This window comes from Nipponia nippon, unplaced genomic scaffold (genome assembly GCF_047370975.1).
Source record: "Nipponia nippon isolate SJK-2023a ecotype South Korea unplaced genomic scaffold, ASM4737097v1 scaffold_7, whole genome shotgun sequence".
NCBI classification, from domain to species: domain Eukaryota; kingdom Metazoa; phylum Chordata; class Aves; order Pelecaniformes; family Threskiornithidae; genus Nipponia; species Nipponia nippon.
Genome location: NW_028262391.1, coordinates 23,062,921 through 23,078,142, shown reverse-complemented (window position 1 = coordinate 23,078,142; position 15,222 = coordinate 23,062,921). Strand labels below are relative to the sequence as shown.

The 15,222-nt window shown below is 36.4% G+C and overlaps 1 protein-coding gene across 3 annotated transcripts in view; it reads left to right on the top strand.

The window, feature by feature from the left end:
- Window positions 1-15,222, top strand: part of CLSTN2 (calsyntenin 2) — a 394,596-nt gene that overhangs the window by 353,610 nt on the left and 25,764 nt on the right. For all 3 annotated transcript variants that reach the window (XM_087739556.1, XM_087739557.1, XM_087739558.1), the window contains one exon: window positions 9,489-9,651. In XM_087739556.1, coding sequence (XP_087595682.1) covers window positions 9,489-9,651 — 163 coding nt within the window. The remainder of the gene's footprint in view (window positions 1-9,488; window positions 9,652-15,222) is intronic.

The window sequence follows — 15,222 nt, the reverse complement described above, 5'->3', positions numbered from 1 at the left end:
TTACCCACCTTAATATAATGCCAAGAGGTTTCTCTTCCTTTTATGCATGCAACCAGAGGTAGGGAATACAAGCTGTGTTTCTAGTTTCCTCACTGAAAGTCTTATGAGGAAGCAATAACTTGCTTAAGAGTTGCATAAGGAGCAGGGAAATCTGTTTTGCTTCCTTCTCTGGTTAATGTTCTTCTGATACTTAGTTGAGGTTCCAGAAAGAAGGGATTAATTTGCACAATGTTCAATGTCCTTTATTCTAGGACTGATCATACATATTCCTTTACAGCTGCAGAATTACATGACAATAAAATGCACATATCAGAAGATATGCTGCTTTAAGGTCTTTGAAACCTAGTTTTAAAAGAAATAAATTTAAAACACAAATATAGAAGAATGTTTATTTAATTTTCAAAATTCTCTCCCCATATATGAAGCTAACATAACATCAGCATGTGTATTAGAGAAATCCAAATTCCGATACAGATAATAGCTATGGAAAAGCTTCCTCGCAGAGTACAAATTATTCAATGTAACAACCGCTACTGCTAACAATTGGAAGAGTGGTGATGCTGTAGTCTCAGAAGCATAAAAGCACTGGTTCAGAGCAAAGCAATCTGGTTGTGTTTGGTTTTTTTTTTTCCCTTCACTGCCTGCCATCAGCTGTCAGAATTCAGGAGCTTGCTCAGAGAGACTTTGTGATCATATTCGAGCAGGGCTATGCAGGCTAAGGTTCAAACTACAAGTTTTATGTGGAGGTTAAGTGTGCAACAGTATTCTTAGGGAAAAAACACTGAACTTGTAGATGTGATGATGCTTTTCAATGTATCACCCATTAATTTAACTGGTAGGAGTATATTGATTCCGTCTTTTCCCATATACAGTATATTTTTCTTGCAACCTACCTTAATTACTACATACATACTGTATTTATTGCCACTTCAGAGGCAGGGCATATTGATTTTACAGAGAGGAAAAAAAGTGTCATGTGAAGGATCTGCTAAAGGATAAATGTAGAAAGGGAAACCCGAAGATATTATTTTAAAAAACCACAGTACATAATATGAATATTTCAGAGCTTTATTTAAAGTTTTCTGAAGAGGTTGTGGAGATATTGGGGACATATTTGCAATCTGCACAGCTCCACTTAGTAGTCAACAATATACTGACCCTTTGCCACAAATGTTTTAATCATTTTCAGTTTCAGCAATGCTTAGATTAAGTAAAGCCAACACATATGGTAAATATCTGTCCTAATGCACAGAGCCTATTACTGAGGTAGAATAAATAATGCTACAAGAGATAACAATTTATATTACTGGATTAATTTGATTAGTCTGTGTCTGCACTTTGCTTTTGTTTATTTTCAATAGCTCTTCCCCAAAATTAATATGCTGGGAGATTATACTGTAGCACAAAGCCAACTTGAAGTGCATATCTGTTGATTCTCACAAAAGCAAATTTTTGCTATAAAGCATGCGTATTCACAGCAGAAATATACTTTTGGTCATTATATTAGAAAACAGAAATGCACTAGGTAGCCCAGGTATCCAATGAAGTAAGCACATCCTGAATACTGAATATCTGCATACTGAATTACATACTTGCAGTATACACTAGGACATTTTTAGCAGTATATCTTTTGTTCTTGGTGGTGATGGGATAATAAAAATAATAAAAAAAACAAACACAAAGAAATCATAAGGTGCTCATAGACAACAAGAAAAAGAGATAAAAAGTCAACTGTGTAACTTATTTCCCTATATAACTTTATCAGCTTTTGCAGGTAGCTCAGCTACTGAAATTTAAGGCAAAGATTTATTAGAAGAAACCAAATGAGAGCAGCAGAGTTATAGCAAAAGCAATGCCCTAAAGTATATTCATTTCTTTTTTTAAACTAACATGCCTTAATTGTAGAAGTCTGTGGATGAGAACTGACAATAGGAAAACAATTAAGATACTAAATGAGTTTCTAAAGTAACAGATAAAAGCTCATTCAACAACGTCTTTAAAGTTCCCGTTCATCAGAGACAACAGTTATAAACCCTATAGTGGGACGGGATAAAGCCTTTTCTATGCTCACCTTTGGAATGCCTTCATGCAAAACTCATCAGTCTTGCGCATAATGGCTACACTGTCTAAAACTCTTAAGAAATGTTATTTTTATTTAAATGTCCATTTAAATGTCTGTTTAATAGACCATTTAAATGTCTATTTAGTGTCACCAACAGAAAAGAACAATGCCAAAATTTGTAAATTTTTACAAAGCTCTTTCAGAAAGGATTATTTTGGAGATGGAAAGAAAAACATGGTATTTTTTAAACTCAAAATAATATCCCTATCCCCATCCAAATATCATTTGCATTCTGTACTCTGAACAAGGGTATTGGGTACCATGCTTTGAAGCAGATTTACAAAGCATGTGGCTGCTTTCAGAACAGGGCAGAGGGTTTGATCTGGGTGCTGTAACTGAGTGGATAATGCTAATGCCTTTAAGCATAAGATCAAAGGGAGATTCCCTGCATTTGTTGTCTTCTTTAGTGAAGTGGGATAAAAATGGAGGGCCTGAGTTGTCTCTGCATGTTTACAAAGTTTTCACAATGATGACCTCTATCAGCTCTATTGAGACCTGCTTGCAAATAAGGAAACTATTCCATTGTTAAGGTTTTTGTATAAGCACCGTACATATTCTGTACAGGAGCATACAAAGGATTTGAGGTAAATGTTTTGTTTGCGGGAAGGCTTGCAGGTTTACAAGTATAGTAAATGTACATCCAAAGACAAAGTGTTGCTGTTAATAAAAGCATAACAATGATTAATAATATTAACTATTAATTAGTAAGTGTGATAATAATTCAACCTCTTAATGAAGATATGATGCACTGCAACTCTGTTAGTGGAAACAGTGCCTTCTTCACCTTCTGTAGACTGCATTTTTGTAGACATACACAATCATTGGAGAGAATACTTTTGTACAGAAACAGTGACACACTAAGCATGACTGATTTTATATTATGCTACTTTACAAAAATATGCAATTTGTAATCCCAAGTATACTCCTGACCTCCCTGCAAGCAGAGGTAAGCATTAGTATTCTAGCTCCTTGGCTATTGTAATCCCTGCGTGAATGTGGTTCTTCCTTCATTAATGATCCTATTTTGCTATAAATGAATATAATAGCCTTCTCCACTACAGTCTTGATTATAGAGCGGCCTGAATGTTTTACTTATTGAAATATTACCAAACAGCAGAAAACAGACTTATTGAGAGGACACAGAATTCAATTGCGGTGAAGAAAAGACTGCTACTGAAGTGCTCCATGGTCTTACGGACAGTTACAGTTCTGTAAAGGCCAGTACATCTTGGAGTGACATTCCAGCAGATGCACATCAGTTCAGGCAGGATGATTTATATTCTCTAAAGTCAGGTTGAGCAAACAGAAGTGCACATTCATTTTTCAATTTAAGTCACCTCTGTTGATAAGAATTCAATTGTGGAAGTGAATTAATTCATTCAATGTTAATGTTTAATGGAAAGCATACTTCGAATTTTTCCATAAAAGGGAAAAGAGAGGAGACTTGAACACCTTTGCAACTTCTGTGTGTACCTTTTATTCACTTTCAAAAAGTTAAGCTCTGTGTTTGCAGATTTAGAACACCTCTAGTCTGTGACAGAAATGAAAGTAGTGGTCAGATTGGCCTCCCCAGCCCAGCTATTTGCAATGCCTACTGCACTCTTCTTAATAAACCACTGTATTTTCAAGTTTTTCACACATAACTCGCTGTCAGTAGTCAGTCTCTTCTTCAGCCCAAGTACACAGAGAGTGTCCCTCTGAGGAGATGAACTAGCCCCATTGGCATTTTCTTTGGCATTTGACCTTTGGGCATGAGCACCACCACAACCCAGCTGTCATTCTGACCTAGTTTAGGATTTTTTTTTGCAGAAGATACTTGATAATTTCTTCTCATGTGCAACTATTTAAATTTGAATCAGTTAATAAGACTGGAATTAAGCCTAATTTGCATAGTTAGTGAAAGAATGTGACCCAGTCAGCTAAACAGTTTGTTAGCAAGATATTTTAACAAAATCAAAACAGAAAGGGGGGAAAAGGACCAGAATTTAAAAAAAAAAAGCTTCAGTGGTATTGAATTTATTGTTTTGATATCAATTAATATTTAAGGTGCTATAATAGATTAAATGCTGTAGGTAAAAAGATAAAATGCTAAAACTTGTAGCAAGGGGAAAGAGTAATAGAGGTACTGGGAAAAAAATATCTGAAAGACAGATGGGAGGGCTGTGTATCACAAGGATATAAGAGCGAGGGAGTTACCTAGAGGATAAATTTCTCTATTGCTGCTTGCAAATACTTGAAACGGAAAATTCTTTCAGAAAAAAAAAAAAGCTTAACTCAAAGTGTTTACCACTCTGCTGATACTAGCCAAATCACAATGAAAGAAAAGATGGAAAAGAGCGCGCTAGTTAGGTTGAAAGCATTTTAGCATTTTCAAATGAAATTGTTACAGTTTGTACCTTCACCTTGTTGTTTGGTTGGGTTTTTAATTTTATTTTCTCTTTTATGTCTGAAGTATGTTTAGAACGAAATATCATGACTGATCAAAACTGATAATTTGGGGTTTTTTTCCTTCCATAGAGAATTTAGGATTTGGGGTGGTTTATTTCTAAAAGGGAATTTTAAAAATCTGTTTGTGCAGTCCATTGGAGTAGCCAATAGTTGTGGCTCTGAAATGAATGCACAGATTTTATGCTCTAGGCTCTCTAGACTTTCACTTCTCATCAAAGCTGGTATAAATGTAGAACATCTAATCTTTATGTGAAAGGAGTGCAAACTTAAAATAAAACCTTATACATTTGTCGTCCTTTAAAGAGGATCTGAGTCATAAACATCCATGTTGTCAGCATCAATGACAAATGACATCCAGTTTTTTCAAAACATGGTCGAATGTGCATGCAGAAATAATGTCCACATAACATCCCCCAAATATGTCATGGTAGGAGTTGTCTATGTAAGAAAGTCATCACACAAGAGAGCACAGAGACATCTTACACACCTTTTAAGAACTTTGGAGGCTTTGGTCTTCCTTTTCAAAATATGTCCAGAGGAAGATGGTGATAGTGTTGCCTCTGTACCTCATAGCCTTGTGGTTACAGCAGTCACCTTTAAGATAGCAAACCTGAATTGTAATTCCTGTGGCTAAGAGGATTTAAACATTTCCCATCTTTAGGAAGAATGCCACATCAGAGTGATGCTGTTTCAGAATTGTAATTTAGCTGGGAAGAGACTTCAGGAGGTCTCTGGGTCAACCTCCTCCTCAAAGCAGGGGCAGCTATGAGCTTGGACCAGGTTGCTCAGGCCTTTGTCCAGATAGGTCTTGAAAAATCTCCAAGGATGGAGGCACAACTCATCTGGACAGTCTGCTTGACTGTCCACATGGAGAAATGAAGTCTTACTTTATATCCAGTATGAACCTGTCTTGTTTCAATTTATGTCTGTTGTCTCTTTGTCACAGCTTGCACCACTTTGAAAAGCCTGTCTCTGTTGTCCTGCAAACTTCTCCCTAGGCACTGGAAGGCTGCTGTTACCGTCCCCCTAATGCTGCCCCACTCAGGGCTGAACAAACCCAGTTCCCTTCAGCCTCTCCTCATATGGCAAGAGCTGGCTGTTTTGCTGGCCCTCCACTGAATTCACTCCAGTTTATCAAAGTATTTCTTGTATTCAGGGGTCCAAAACTAGGCACAATATTTTAGATGTGGTCTAATGAATGCTGAGTAAGGGGGGGGGGGGGTGTTGAGAAGTTCAGAGCCTGTTAAGACATTACAAAAGGCATCAAGAAGTTAATAGAGTGGCATGCTCTGTTTTTTAGAGCTGGATTAAGGTGCTTTCTTCAAACAACCTGTAGAAAATAACAGTTCAGACCACTTAGGCAGAAAGAAGGAGTTTGTGTCTCATACCTGCGCTAAGTAGTGTTATTTATAGTAAGTAGAGAGCTTTCCTTGCCTGCCTTTTCTTCTTTCTTCTTACTGCTTTTTTTTGTGGATGTTTGAATGTATTCTGAGAACACATCCTCAGCAAAGTCACACTAACCAGAGAGATGGAAGTAATATCTGCTTTCTCAGCTCTAAAGGGATAGACTCAAAGTACGCACTGAGTAGCACTGACAGGATATGCAGAGCTGTTTGCGTGGTCAGACTCAGTGGTCTGCTGAACATTATTACTTAAGGGACTTTCAGGAAGCTAGTCAGAGGGTTGCGAATATGCGTGGCTCTTCAGTATTGAACTGGGACACTTATTGAAGTACACGTTCTCTTGCCAAACAGATGAATGATCCATTTTGCATGAGTATGCCCCAGCTGACCTTAGTGAGGCTAAAAAAACTATAAACTCTAAAGTGCATGTTCTCATGTGTGCTTTCCTAGCCCTTATGTACAAAGCCCTAAAAAGACACATTTTGCAGACCAACAAAGTCTGTTTCTAAGCACCATGTGCTTCTCAGACCAAAGTACTTTGGTTTCAGTCCGTTCCTAAGCATTCCAATATGAAACAAAAATCTCTGACATTCTTCTTCAGAAGATGCTAAGAGCTTTAATGTCTTGGGAAACTTACTTCATAAGGTTTATACTGAGTATTTTCATCTATTTCATAAAAGCATATTCCAGTGCAATGGCTTGTAAGACTTCAAGCTGGTTAATTCACTGTGATTTGATTAATACATTTTAGAGGCAGACTGACATGATAGAGTGATTAGACCAACCTAGCCATCCAGCAATCTTTGAAAGCCAAGCTTACTCATCTGTAATTTTATCTCATTAGGATAGCTTTATAAATTAGATTTTTTAAAATAAAGTTCTTACTCGAGATGACTAAAATGTCTTTATTTGCCAAACTAGTAAATTTTATAATTTTATTTTCATGGCTTCAGTGCAATCATATGACATTCCACTGCCACTATGGAATGCATACAGGGAAAAAAATGGCTTCCTGTGTTAAGAAGGTGAAGAAGGTGTCTGAAATGACAGCATAACAAATTACACTCCACAATTATTTATTTCATTATTTTGTTGCCTGTGAAATGTCCAGGCATGAAATACTGCCTGCTGCTGGGTGACTGGAATGTGTTCCAGAGTTTTTAAATAGTTTTATTGCTTCCTTGTAGAATATTTGTTTTTACACTGGAACCCATTACAGATACTTAAAGATCTTTTGGTGGAATATGCATGTGTCTGCGTACCTAAGCTGTATTGAAATCATATGACAGTTAAGCACCTGACCAACCTGGGTGCTTTTGAAATCTCAGGAAGCACCAAGCTGAGACTTTAAGTGCCTAAATTCCCTTTAAAATAAAACTTGATGTGTTTATGTGTTGAAATTTAAGGAAAAGCATGCAAGTGGTGGTTTGAGGACTTCACCAAGCTGTCTACATTTGCACTATCTTATGTTCCAGAAAGTATCAGAAAAAATAAAGGTCAGTAAGTACTTTGTCTAGTGTGGACACCTGCAGTTGGACATCCGCATTTTTCTTCTTCTCCAGGAAGCACTGGAGCCCAGTTGCTGGAGTCTTGACTTGTGGGATTTATGCAATCTCGTATTTCCAGAAAACATTTTCTTTGAAAAATGTAACAGCCCTATCGGTCAGTCAATAGAATAACCAGACTAGCTACACATTATCATGCTCTTTCTGTATATGATGTCCCAAAATGTTTGCGTTTGCTATATTAAAGTGCTCTTGCTTTGGTTAAATATGAGGATGATTGCTCACTGATTTAACAGCACTTGAGGCATTCCAAGTGATGCAGTTTAGGGTTGCAAAACAGAAATACTCTGGAACAGTTCTCTGAAAAGTGTCAAGTATTAAAGCCTGTAGTTTTTGTCATGCAAGGTCTCTCAAACTCAGGCACATCATTCATTTTGTTTTATATAAAATGTCTGACACATGTGGTTGTGATGCATCACATTCTAATGATCAAGTCAGGAAACTTGGTAAGCTGTTTTTCCTTGAAAGGGAGGACTGCATAATACTATTCATGATGGCTGTTCGTTCAATAAAGTTTTCAGTCTTCCAATTTATTTACTTTCAATTTTGGTTTCAGTTCATTTAACCTTCAGAAAACATTTGTGCTGTCTACTGCTTACAAAAGGAAGGCTCTGGCAGCCCCTTGCTGCATTTATCTCTTGCTGTGGAGCTATGATGCCCACAGTAATAAATGTATCCGTTTGAAATAGAAGTGATTAAGTTCTTGTTGAAATGTCTTCTGGAACAAAACATTAGCTTTTGCTTTCAAAGGGCAGATATTGCAGCAGATAGCACTTAACCTGGACAAGGACAAAGTGTTATGTTTAAACATTACTTTTCTGCTGGCGTCGATGAAACAGCAAGGATATCTGCATTCAAGCACTTCCATTCCTTAATACGTCAAAACAACTATCTCTACAGAATTGAAAGTAGCATGATTGTAACTATTGTTTTATTTTTAGAAACAGCCCACCCATCCTACCAATTTGCTGTGATTTATTCCTTTGAACTTTTAAATCTGAAAGATACAACAAAGGAAAAAAGAACTGGGCAGGCATTGATATTTACACACTAGACTTCTGTCTTCAGAGGCACTGATTCATCTAGCTGTACATTTCTGAACTAAACCAAATCTGATCATCTTGCAGTAATCCCTGGTTTTCCAGCTCAGAAATTCCTATGAGATTTGACACTAATATTGTCATCTTGAAAGTATGTTGTAACTGTGGCTATTGCTTTTCAAAGCTGATGTATATCAGTGAAACCATATAGATCCTCATTTTGCTGACTCTCTGGGGAAAAAACTCAAGGCCAAAACATGGAGCATGGAGATCTGAGTTTCCTGCCCAAATCAGGTACACACATAGACTGCTTGTCCATCTGTGTGTATACAGAGCACAACAGAGGTCCTTCTAGCACTATGGAGGTCCTGATGCATTGCATAGGACTTTCTAAGTACCGATGCTATAAGTTAATAATGGCAGTTGAATCAAATCATTGATAACAACTCATCAATCTAGTGACTAAGTGCTATATATTTTCTTAATTTGAAGCTAATAGGGATACCCAGTAACTATGCAGATACATCCCAAGTATGCATCTCTTACACAGTTTTGTATTCTCAAAAGTTGATATAAACATTAAGAAATTAGTATTGTGTATTAACAAATGTGAAAATACAGAACAAATATCAAATTGTCTGATTTTTCTGTTTTATAGGTCTTGTTTTCAAAGAATGTGTTTTAAGATGCGTCTACTTACCAAATATATTCTGCAAGTATAGCACAAATATTGCATCAACGTTGTTTTAAATTTAATTAATTTTAGTGATGTATAAATTGCAATGATGTTATTTTTTTCTATGAGTGGAATTTGGAAACAAGACAATTTTAAAAAATGTATGGGAAATAAAAATTAGTCACCTGAAAATAAGGGCTAATTAATATTTTTCTCTTGCACTCTGTCTTTCAGATTTGTGATAAAGAATGGCATTACTACGTTGTCAATGTTGAGTTTCCCGTTGTTACGTTATACATGGATGGAACAACATACGAACCTTATCTTGTGACCAATGATTGGCCTATCCACCCTTCACACATAGCCATGCAGCTGACAGTTGGTGCTTGTTGGCAAGGTAATATGGCAGCAGATAGTAGACAGTAGAATTACTAATTCAGACCAAAAAGAATCTTATTTGTCTCTCTAATTGCATAGCAAATAAATTACTAAAAGGTTGATGCTATAAAATCAGAAGTAAAGCCAGAGTTAATAACAAATCAAATCCAAGGATAAAATGAACGGGACGTTAACAGGCTTTGCATTTCCGTCATCTAAAGAAGTGTTGAATACAGTTTGCGTATTCAATGTGAAAGATTGTCTTCTTTATGTTTTGCCTTCGCTTCTTTTAATTGTTTCCTGTGTTCTCTAGCTTTAAGCAAACTATCTAAATATTACTCTAAAGAACTCCAGCTATCTCCTTTCAGTGTCTGCCTCAAATTTCTTTCACAACTTATGGCCTGATCCTGCGCTCTTCACATTGGATATGTATCACCAGTAATTCCACTACTTTAATCAATTCACCCTGTTATAGACCTGATGTGAAAATGAGACTAAAATGAAACTGAAAGTTACAACACCAGAGCTATACTTGTATGGGTCTTTGCTTAAATATTAGTTTTCCCTCTTTTCTACCCTTTATAATCCCGCTCTCCTCATTCTGTTTTCTGGTCCTTATGCCACTGTTTTTTTTTCTGTTCTCTGCCTTTACATCTGAAGCAGTCCTCTTTTTCTGCTCATCTGCTCTTGTAAAGTTGTTGATTTTCTATTTATGTACTGTGTCTTCTTTTCACTTAAGACAAAGCATGAAGTGAAGCAAACTGTATAATTAGGAAAAAATGCTTTAACACAGATTGTCTTTTTTCCCAACTCTTTAGTGTTGGCTCACTTTCTCTGTTATTACCTTGTTTGCCAGTTTGATCTCTGCTCATTTACAATATGTTATCTGCATAATTTGGACATCTTATGCATGGCAGAGCTGTTCAGTGTAAATAGTATTAGAAGCAAATCCAGCTGGTTAGGTTGTGAACACCTTGGGCTAAAGATCCAATCTTTACTTTGATGACAACATGCAGAATAAAGCCACACTAATCTTAAAAACAAGATTTGATAAGTTTTGAATATTGATCACTGAGATAGGTATTATGATAGCTAGCTAATCAGCATGACACTAATCCCATATATTTGTAAGAGTATAGACTGATTCTTGTCTAACTGCTATTTGCATGTGTAGGCTTCCATCTCTATAGGGTGATCTTTAGGTGTATTAGAATTTTTCATTGATGTTAAATATATAACAGAATACATTTAATTTTACTCTAAGGTGTTAATATTCTAAGGGAATATTACTCCTTTTTTAGCTAAAAATATGTAGTGAAGTACCTATGAAACTCTTCAGAAACCAGAACTTCGGTTTAGCCAGCAGTTTACTGGGATGAATAGTCGACAGATACCAATTTGATTTACTTGAATTTGATTTTAGTTTGATCTGTTTTTTTTTTCTTATGTAGTCTTAGTGCAGTATTTTGAAATCAAAGTTCCCAAGTTAAGAAATGCAGATGTAATTCGTGAATGGAGAAATTCAGTTCTTACCAGACATGAGCAAATGCCATAGGGGCTGTGAATAATCATTGAGTATTGCCTTCTGAAAAATCAGCATTTCTCAGTAGCTGTGCTAAAGGAATTTTCTTTTAATCCCTTACTTCATGTTTATTTCTAGGTTCTTCTGCATAGGTCTACATAAATATTTTTGTGCATTATTTGTATTACTTCTGCTCCTTAATTTCTTTCATTCATACAGTGTGTTTTTATCACTCTCTAATAGCAATCTTCAGGGTTTGTTTGTTTTTTTCCTAAAAGCCTCAGTATTGGTGGGAATCCACTCTCCTCAGCCCTCACTCGAATCTCATGTTAATCGTCATGCAGGTGCCAAGTTTTGAGAACTGTGGAGTAGTAACTTTACCCATGGCACATGCACTGTATAAGCAAAAGCTATGCCAGTTTTGCAGCAGTGCTGCATCTGTGGGTTTCATCTAGCTCCAAGGCAGCCGAATATAATAAGAATAATCTTGTTTCTTTTGCAACTTTGTCTTTTTATCTGAAATTGTTAAGAGAAAGAATTAAGGTAAAACTTCTCATATAGGTTCACAATAAATTTAGACCACAGATTATACTCACTATTTAAGCTGTTAAACAAATAGAAAGTTGCAATTGTTTTCAGACATTTTTAGCTTTGCCTTGAGTAATTTGATGGCTTAATGAATAACCATTCAGGATAAGAATCTTCTTTCTTTTTGGTGAAACACCTGATTTAAACTACTGAAATTTTACCTATTGCTGCTGTCAATATTTACTGCAAGATTATGGTATTGCTCTTTTAATAGTGTGAGAATTGGAGCTCATCAAAAGTAGAAACAAATTTTCCATCTCATGAAAACATCAAGATTTGGCTAAGATAGTGTGCTAAAGATTCTGATAAGCTGTCATGTGTCAGGCAAAAAGGTGAAATTTTGATGCTTATATGAAACAAGATTTCAAGATATTGCTTTTGGCAAAGCTTATCTTTTGATAAGTTTGTTTTGATCACCTCAAACTATTTTAAATGAATGGTATGGAAAGTCACTTTGTTAATAATATTCAGCACTCTATTTCAGTCTGTCAAATTGTAAATTATTCAACATATAAACCCAATCTATTCTGTTCAAAATGTTAATTTTCAAAATCCATATATTTCAAGAAAAAGTGGATCTATCAAACAAATAATTTGACTATAAATTGTTTCAGTGAAACTGTTAACTGGGTCTACTTAGGATAATACATTTTGGCCAGTAAGAATAGTCTAACGCTTTACATTTTCAAAGCATTAGAAAACTGCTTTACAACCATCTACAATTTATTTCAGTAAAAATATGCAGTGATTTTTGTGTCACAAGCCATTTAGGGCAGTCTTTGTTAAGAGGATATGAGGAGTTTCTAGCTCTGGTTTGCTCAGACTATTTCCTTCCCTTGTCATCAAAGCACTGGCAGAATAGGAACACAAGTTCTAACCTCTTCCTTCAGAAAGGACGTGAGGTTTTTTTCTGTCTTTACTAAACCATTTTGTTTTTCTGAGTCCACAGTATCCATTTATCAAAGTAAAATTATTTCAAAAACAATCTCAACTCAGACAACTGAATGAACCACATGAAATAACATTCCTTTTTCTTACCACACCAATTCTGATTTGCTCACAGCAAAGAGTAAGTCATCATGACTGTGGGGCAGCTTATGAACTGGTGGGGAACAGGCAGAGTGTATTTAGATGGAAAAGCAAAAAATCAAGAAAAGAAAGTAATGTAATTTACTCTGTTAGCACTAATAGGAAAATCTGCTACTGCTATGAAAGATTTACCCTTTCATACATGACAATTTTCAGTTCTGGTCTGGAAACTGGGAATTTTTCTGCTCTTTCTCTAGGAATCTGAGAATCCTACAGGTTATGAGATAAGTGCCTCTTTCAACCCTGGTCTTTTTGTCACTTACACTGGTACTTGTCCTGAGGTTACGTAGCAAGTATCATGCTTGCACCTCCTTCTTGTCTTTCGCAGAGTTACGTCATGCAGGAGTCTTGGGCACAGAAAGATAATTCTTTTCTTTGAGATTAATATTTCCTATTATTAATTTTTCAATTCTAGAGTAACTCTTTTCTGACTTTTATAGCCTTGTTTATAGCATCCATTATGAAAAGTTAGGTTAGTTTAACTTCTACCTTCAGCTGTTCAAGTGAAATATAAGTGAGCAGTTTAAGTTCAGTGCTGTTCTACATCTAACATGAAAACAAACCAAATGTGCAATCTCTCAGGCTTACGTGATACGTTTAAACTTTGGCTTATGATGTGCTCACTGTCCCATTTGCATCAAACCATTTCCTTTTTTTTTTTTTTTTTTTGACATCAGCATTCCAGTTGTAATGGGCAAGTCTCTCCCACGTCTTTACCCTTGCCTTGGCAGTGTAAAAAGTATGCCTGCTCTGTTTGTTCCTGATTGTATGCAGTATTTCTTTAAATAATGTGAGTTGAGTGCTAGGACTCTCCTAAAAAGAGGAAAAATTAGTTTTTTCCTGAAAAGCAGAGTCTTGTCTAGGGGTCAAGAGGGTATTGGAGGCAGAAGTTAGGGTCCCAGTGTGTGGATGGCAGCCTGCAGACAAGCAGAAGATGTGAAGATGACTGAAAGAGCAGAGAGCCAGACTTTAAAGGTGATAGAATATAACCTTCCTGGGGTCTGTCAGGCACTGCATAAAGTTTACTGCAACCTAGGAAGTCACTCAACTACCTAAAACCAAGCCTGGAGGATTGTTTCCAGCTTTAATGATACATTGAGCATGAGGAAAGTTGTATTAAAAAAATCTCTTCTACGTTTTGTTCTGGCATAATCAATATGAATTTCCTCTACTTAAAATTAGGTATTCTGGATGTTACTCTAGTATAATCTTCCTTATTTAATTTAAAAACCTTGGTTCTCACTTCAGGGAGTTCATTAAAGGGAAGATCTAGGCAGAGCTACCTCATTGATTTAGGGTACTATCACAATGGTTAGCAGAACTAATTGTTTTTCATTTTGTGTAGTTCATGTTTAATACTGCTATACTTTGGGGGAGGGTAGTTTATTTGAGGGTGGGAGTTAAAGCATTATTTTTAGGCTAAACTGTTTGTGTTGGTTCAGTTACATGTGACCCAAGAACAGTGACAGCTGGAGACAGAAACTTCTTAACCTGTTGCAGCCTATCTCCAACAGAATGCCAGTCTTCATGCATAGCAAATCCTAACTTACTTCTTAGCTGTGATTTCAGTGACACTAGGCCTGGAAAAAGGTAATACTGAGTACAGAGCTAAGCAAACTGGAGTCTTCGTGAACTGAGGGTGGAAATGAACAGTTTGGAGTGCTAGTACAGCTGTTCCTGAAATTAGGCCTTTATGTACCCTGGTGAAGTTTGACAGCTTTCTCTGCAGATACTTAGGGTTAAGGATATAACTTAATTTTAGCTTCTTTAAAAGGCCTTTTTTGTTCACATCAGTGGTCTCACAGATGATTGTCAAGGGTGTGATTTTGATGTAGGTGGGCTATTTAGGTCCAAAGTGCTGTTCTGTCTCTAATGCTGAAAGAAATTTTGAGGCAATATTACTCTTTCTCAAGGGTATCTAAAGGACAAAATTGACTTGCTTATATGTGTGCTTCCCAGAACAAAAGAGACACCAAAGAGAACATGTGGGAAGTGTGACCCTGTCACTGCCTCTGAACCCCTACCTCCTTGAATGGATTTTAGAAGCAGACATGGTCCATCAGGATAGGAGAGAGCCCCTGAAGGCTCAACTTCAGCTCTCATTTCTACTTTCTTCTTCTCTAGCAATAAAAATACTCTAGCTTTGCCCTTCCACTCAAGATTCTTGAGAGCTTTCCGAACAATAAAGAGGTAACACAGTTCTGCAGCAAGAAAGCAGAATTACCCATGCTCTGTGGCGATAAAGTGCAGTAGCAAGAGGGTAGGTGATTTTTCCTCAGGTCACTTAAAAAAATCTCCATCACAGCAAGAATAGGATCAGACTTCCTGATCAGCCACAAAATTGTTCTTATTCTCCCTTTTAGCTTTTGCAATTCTGTTTCATTCTCCTAA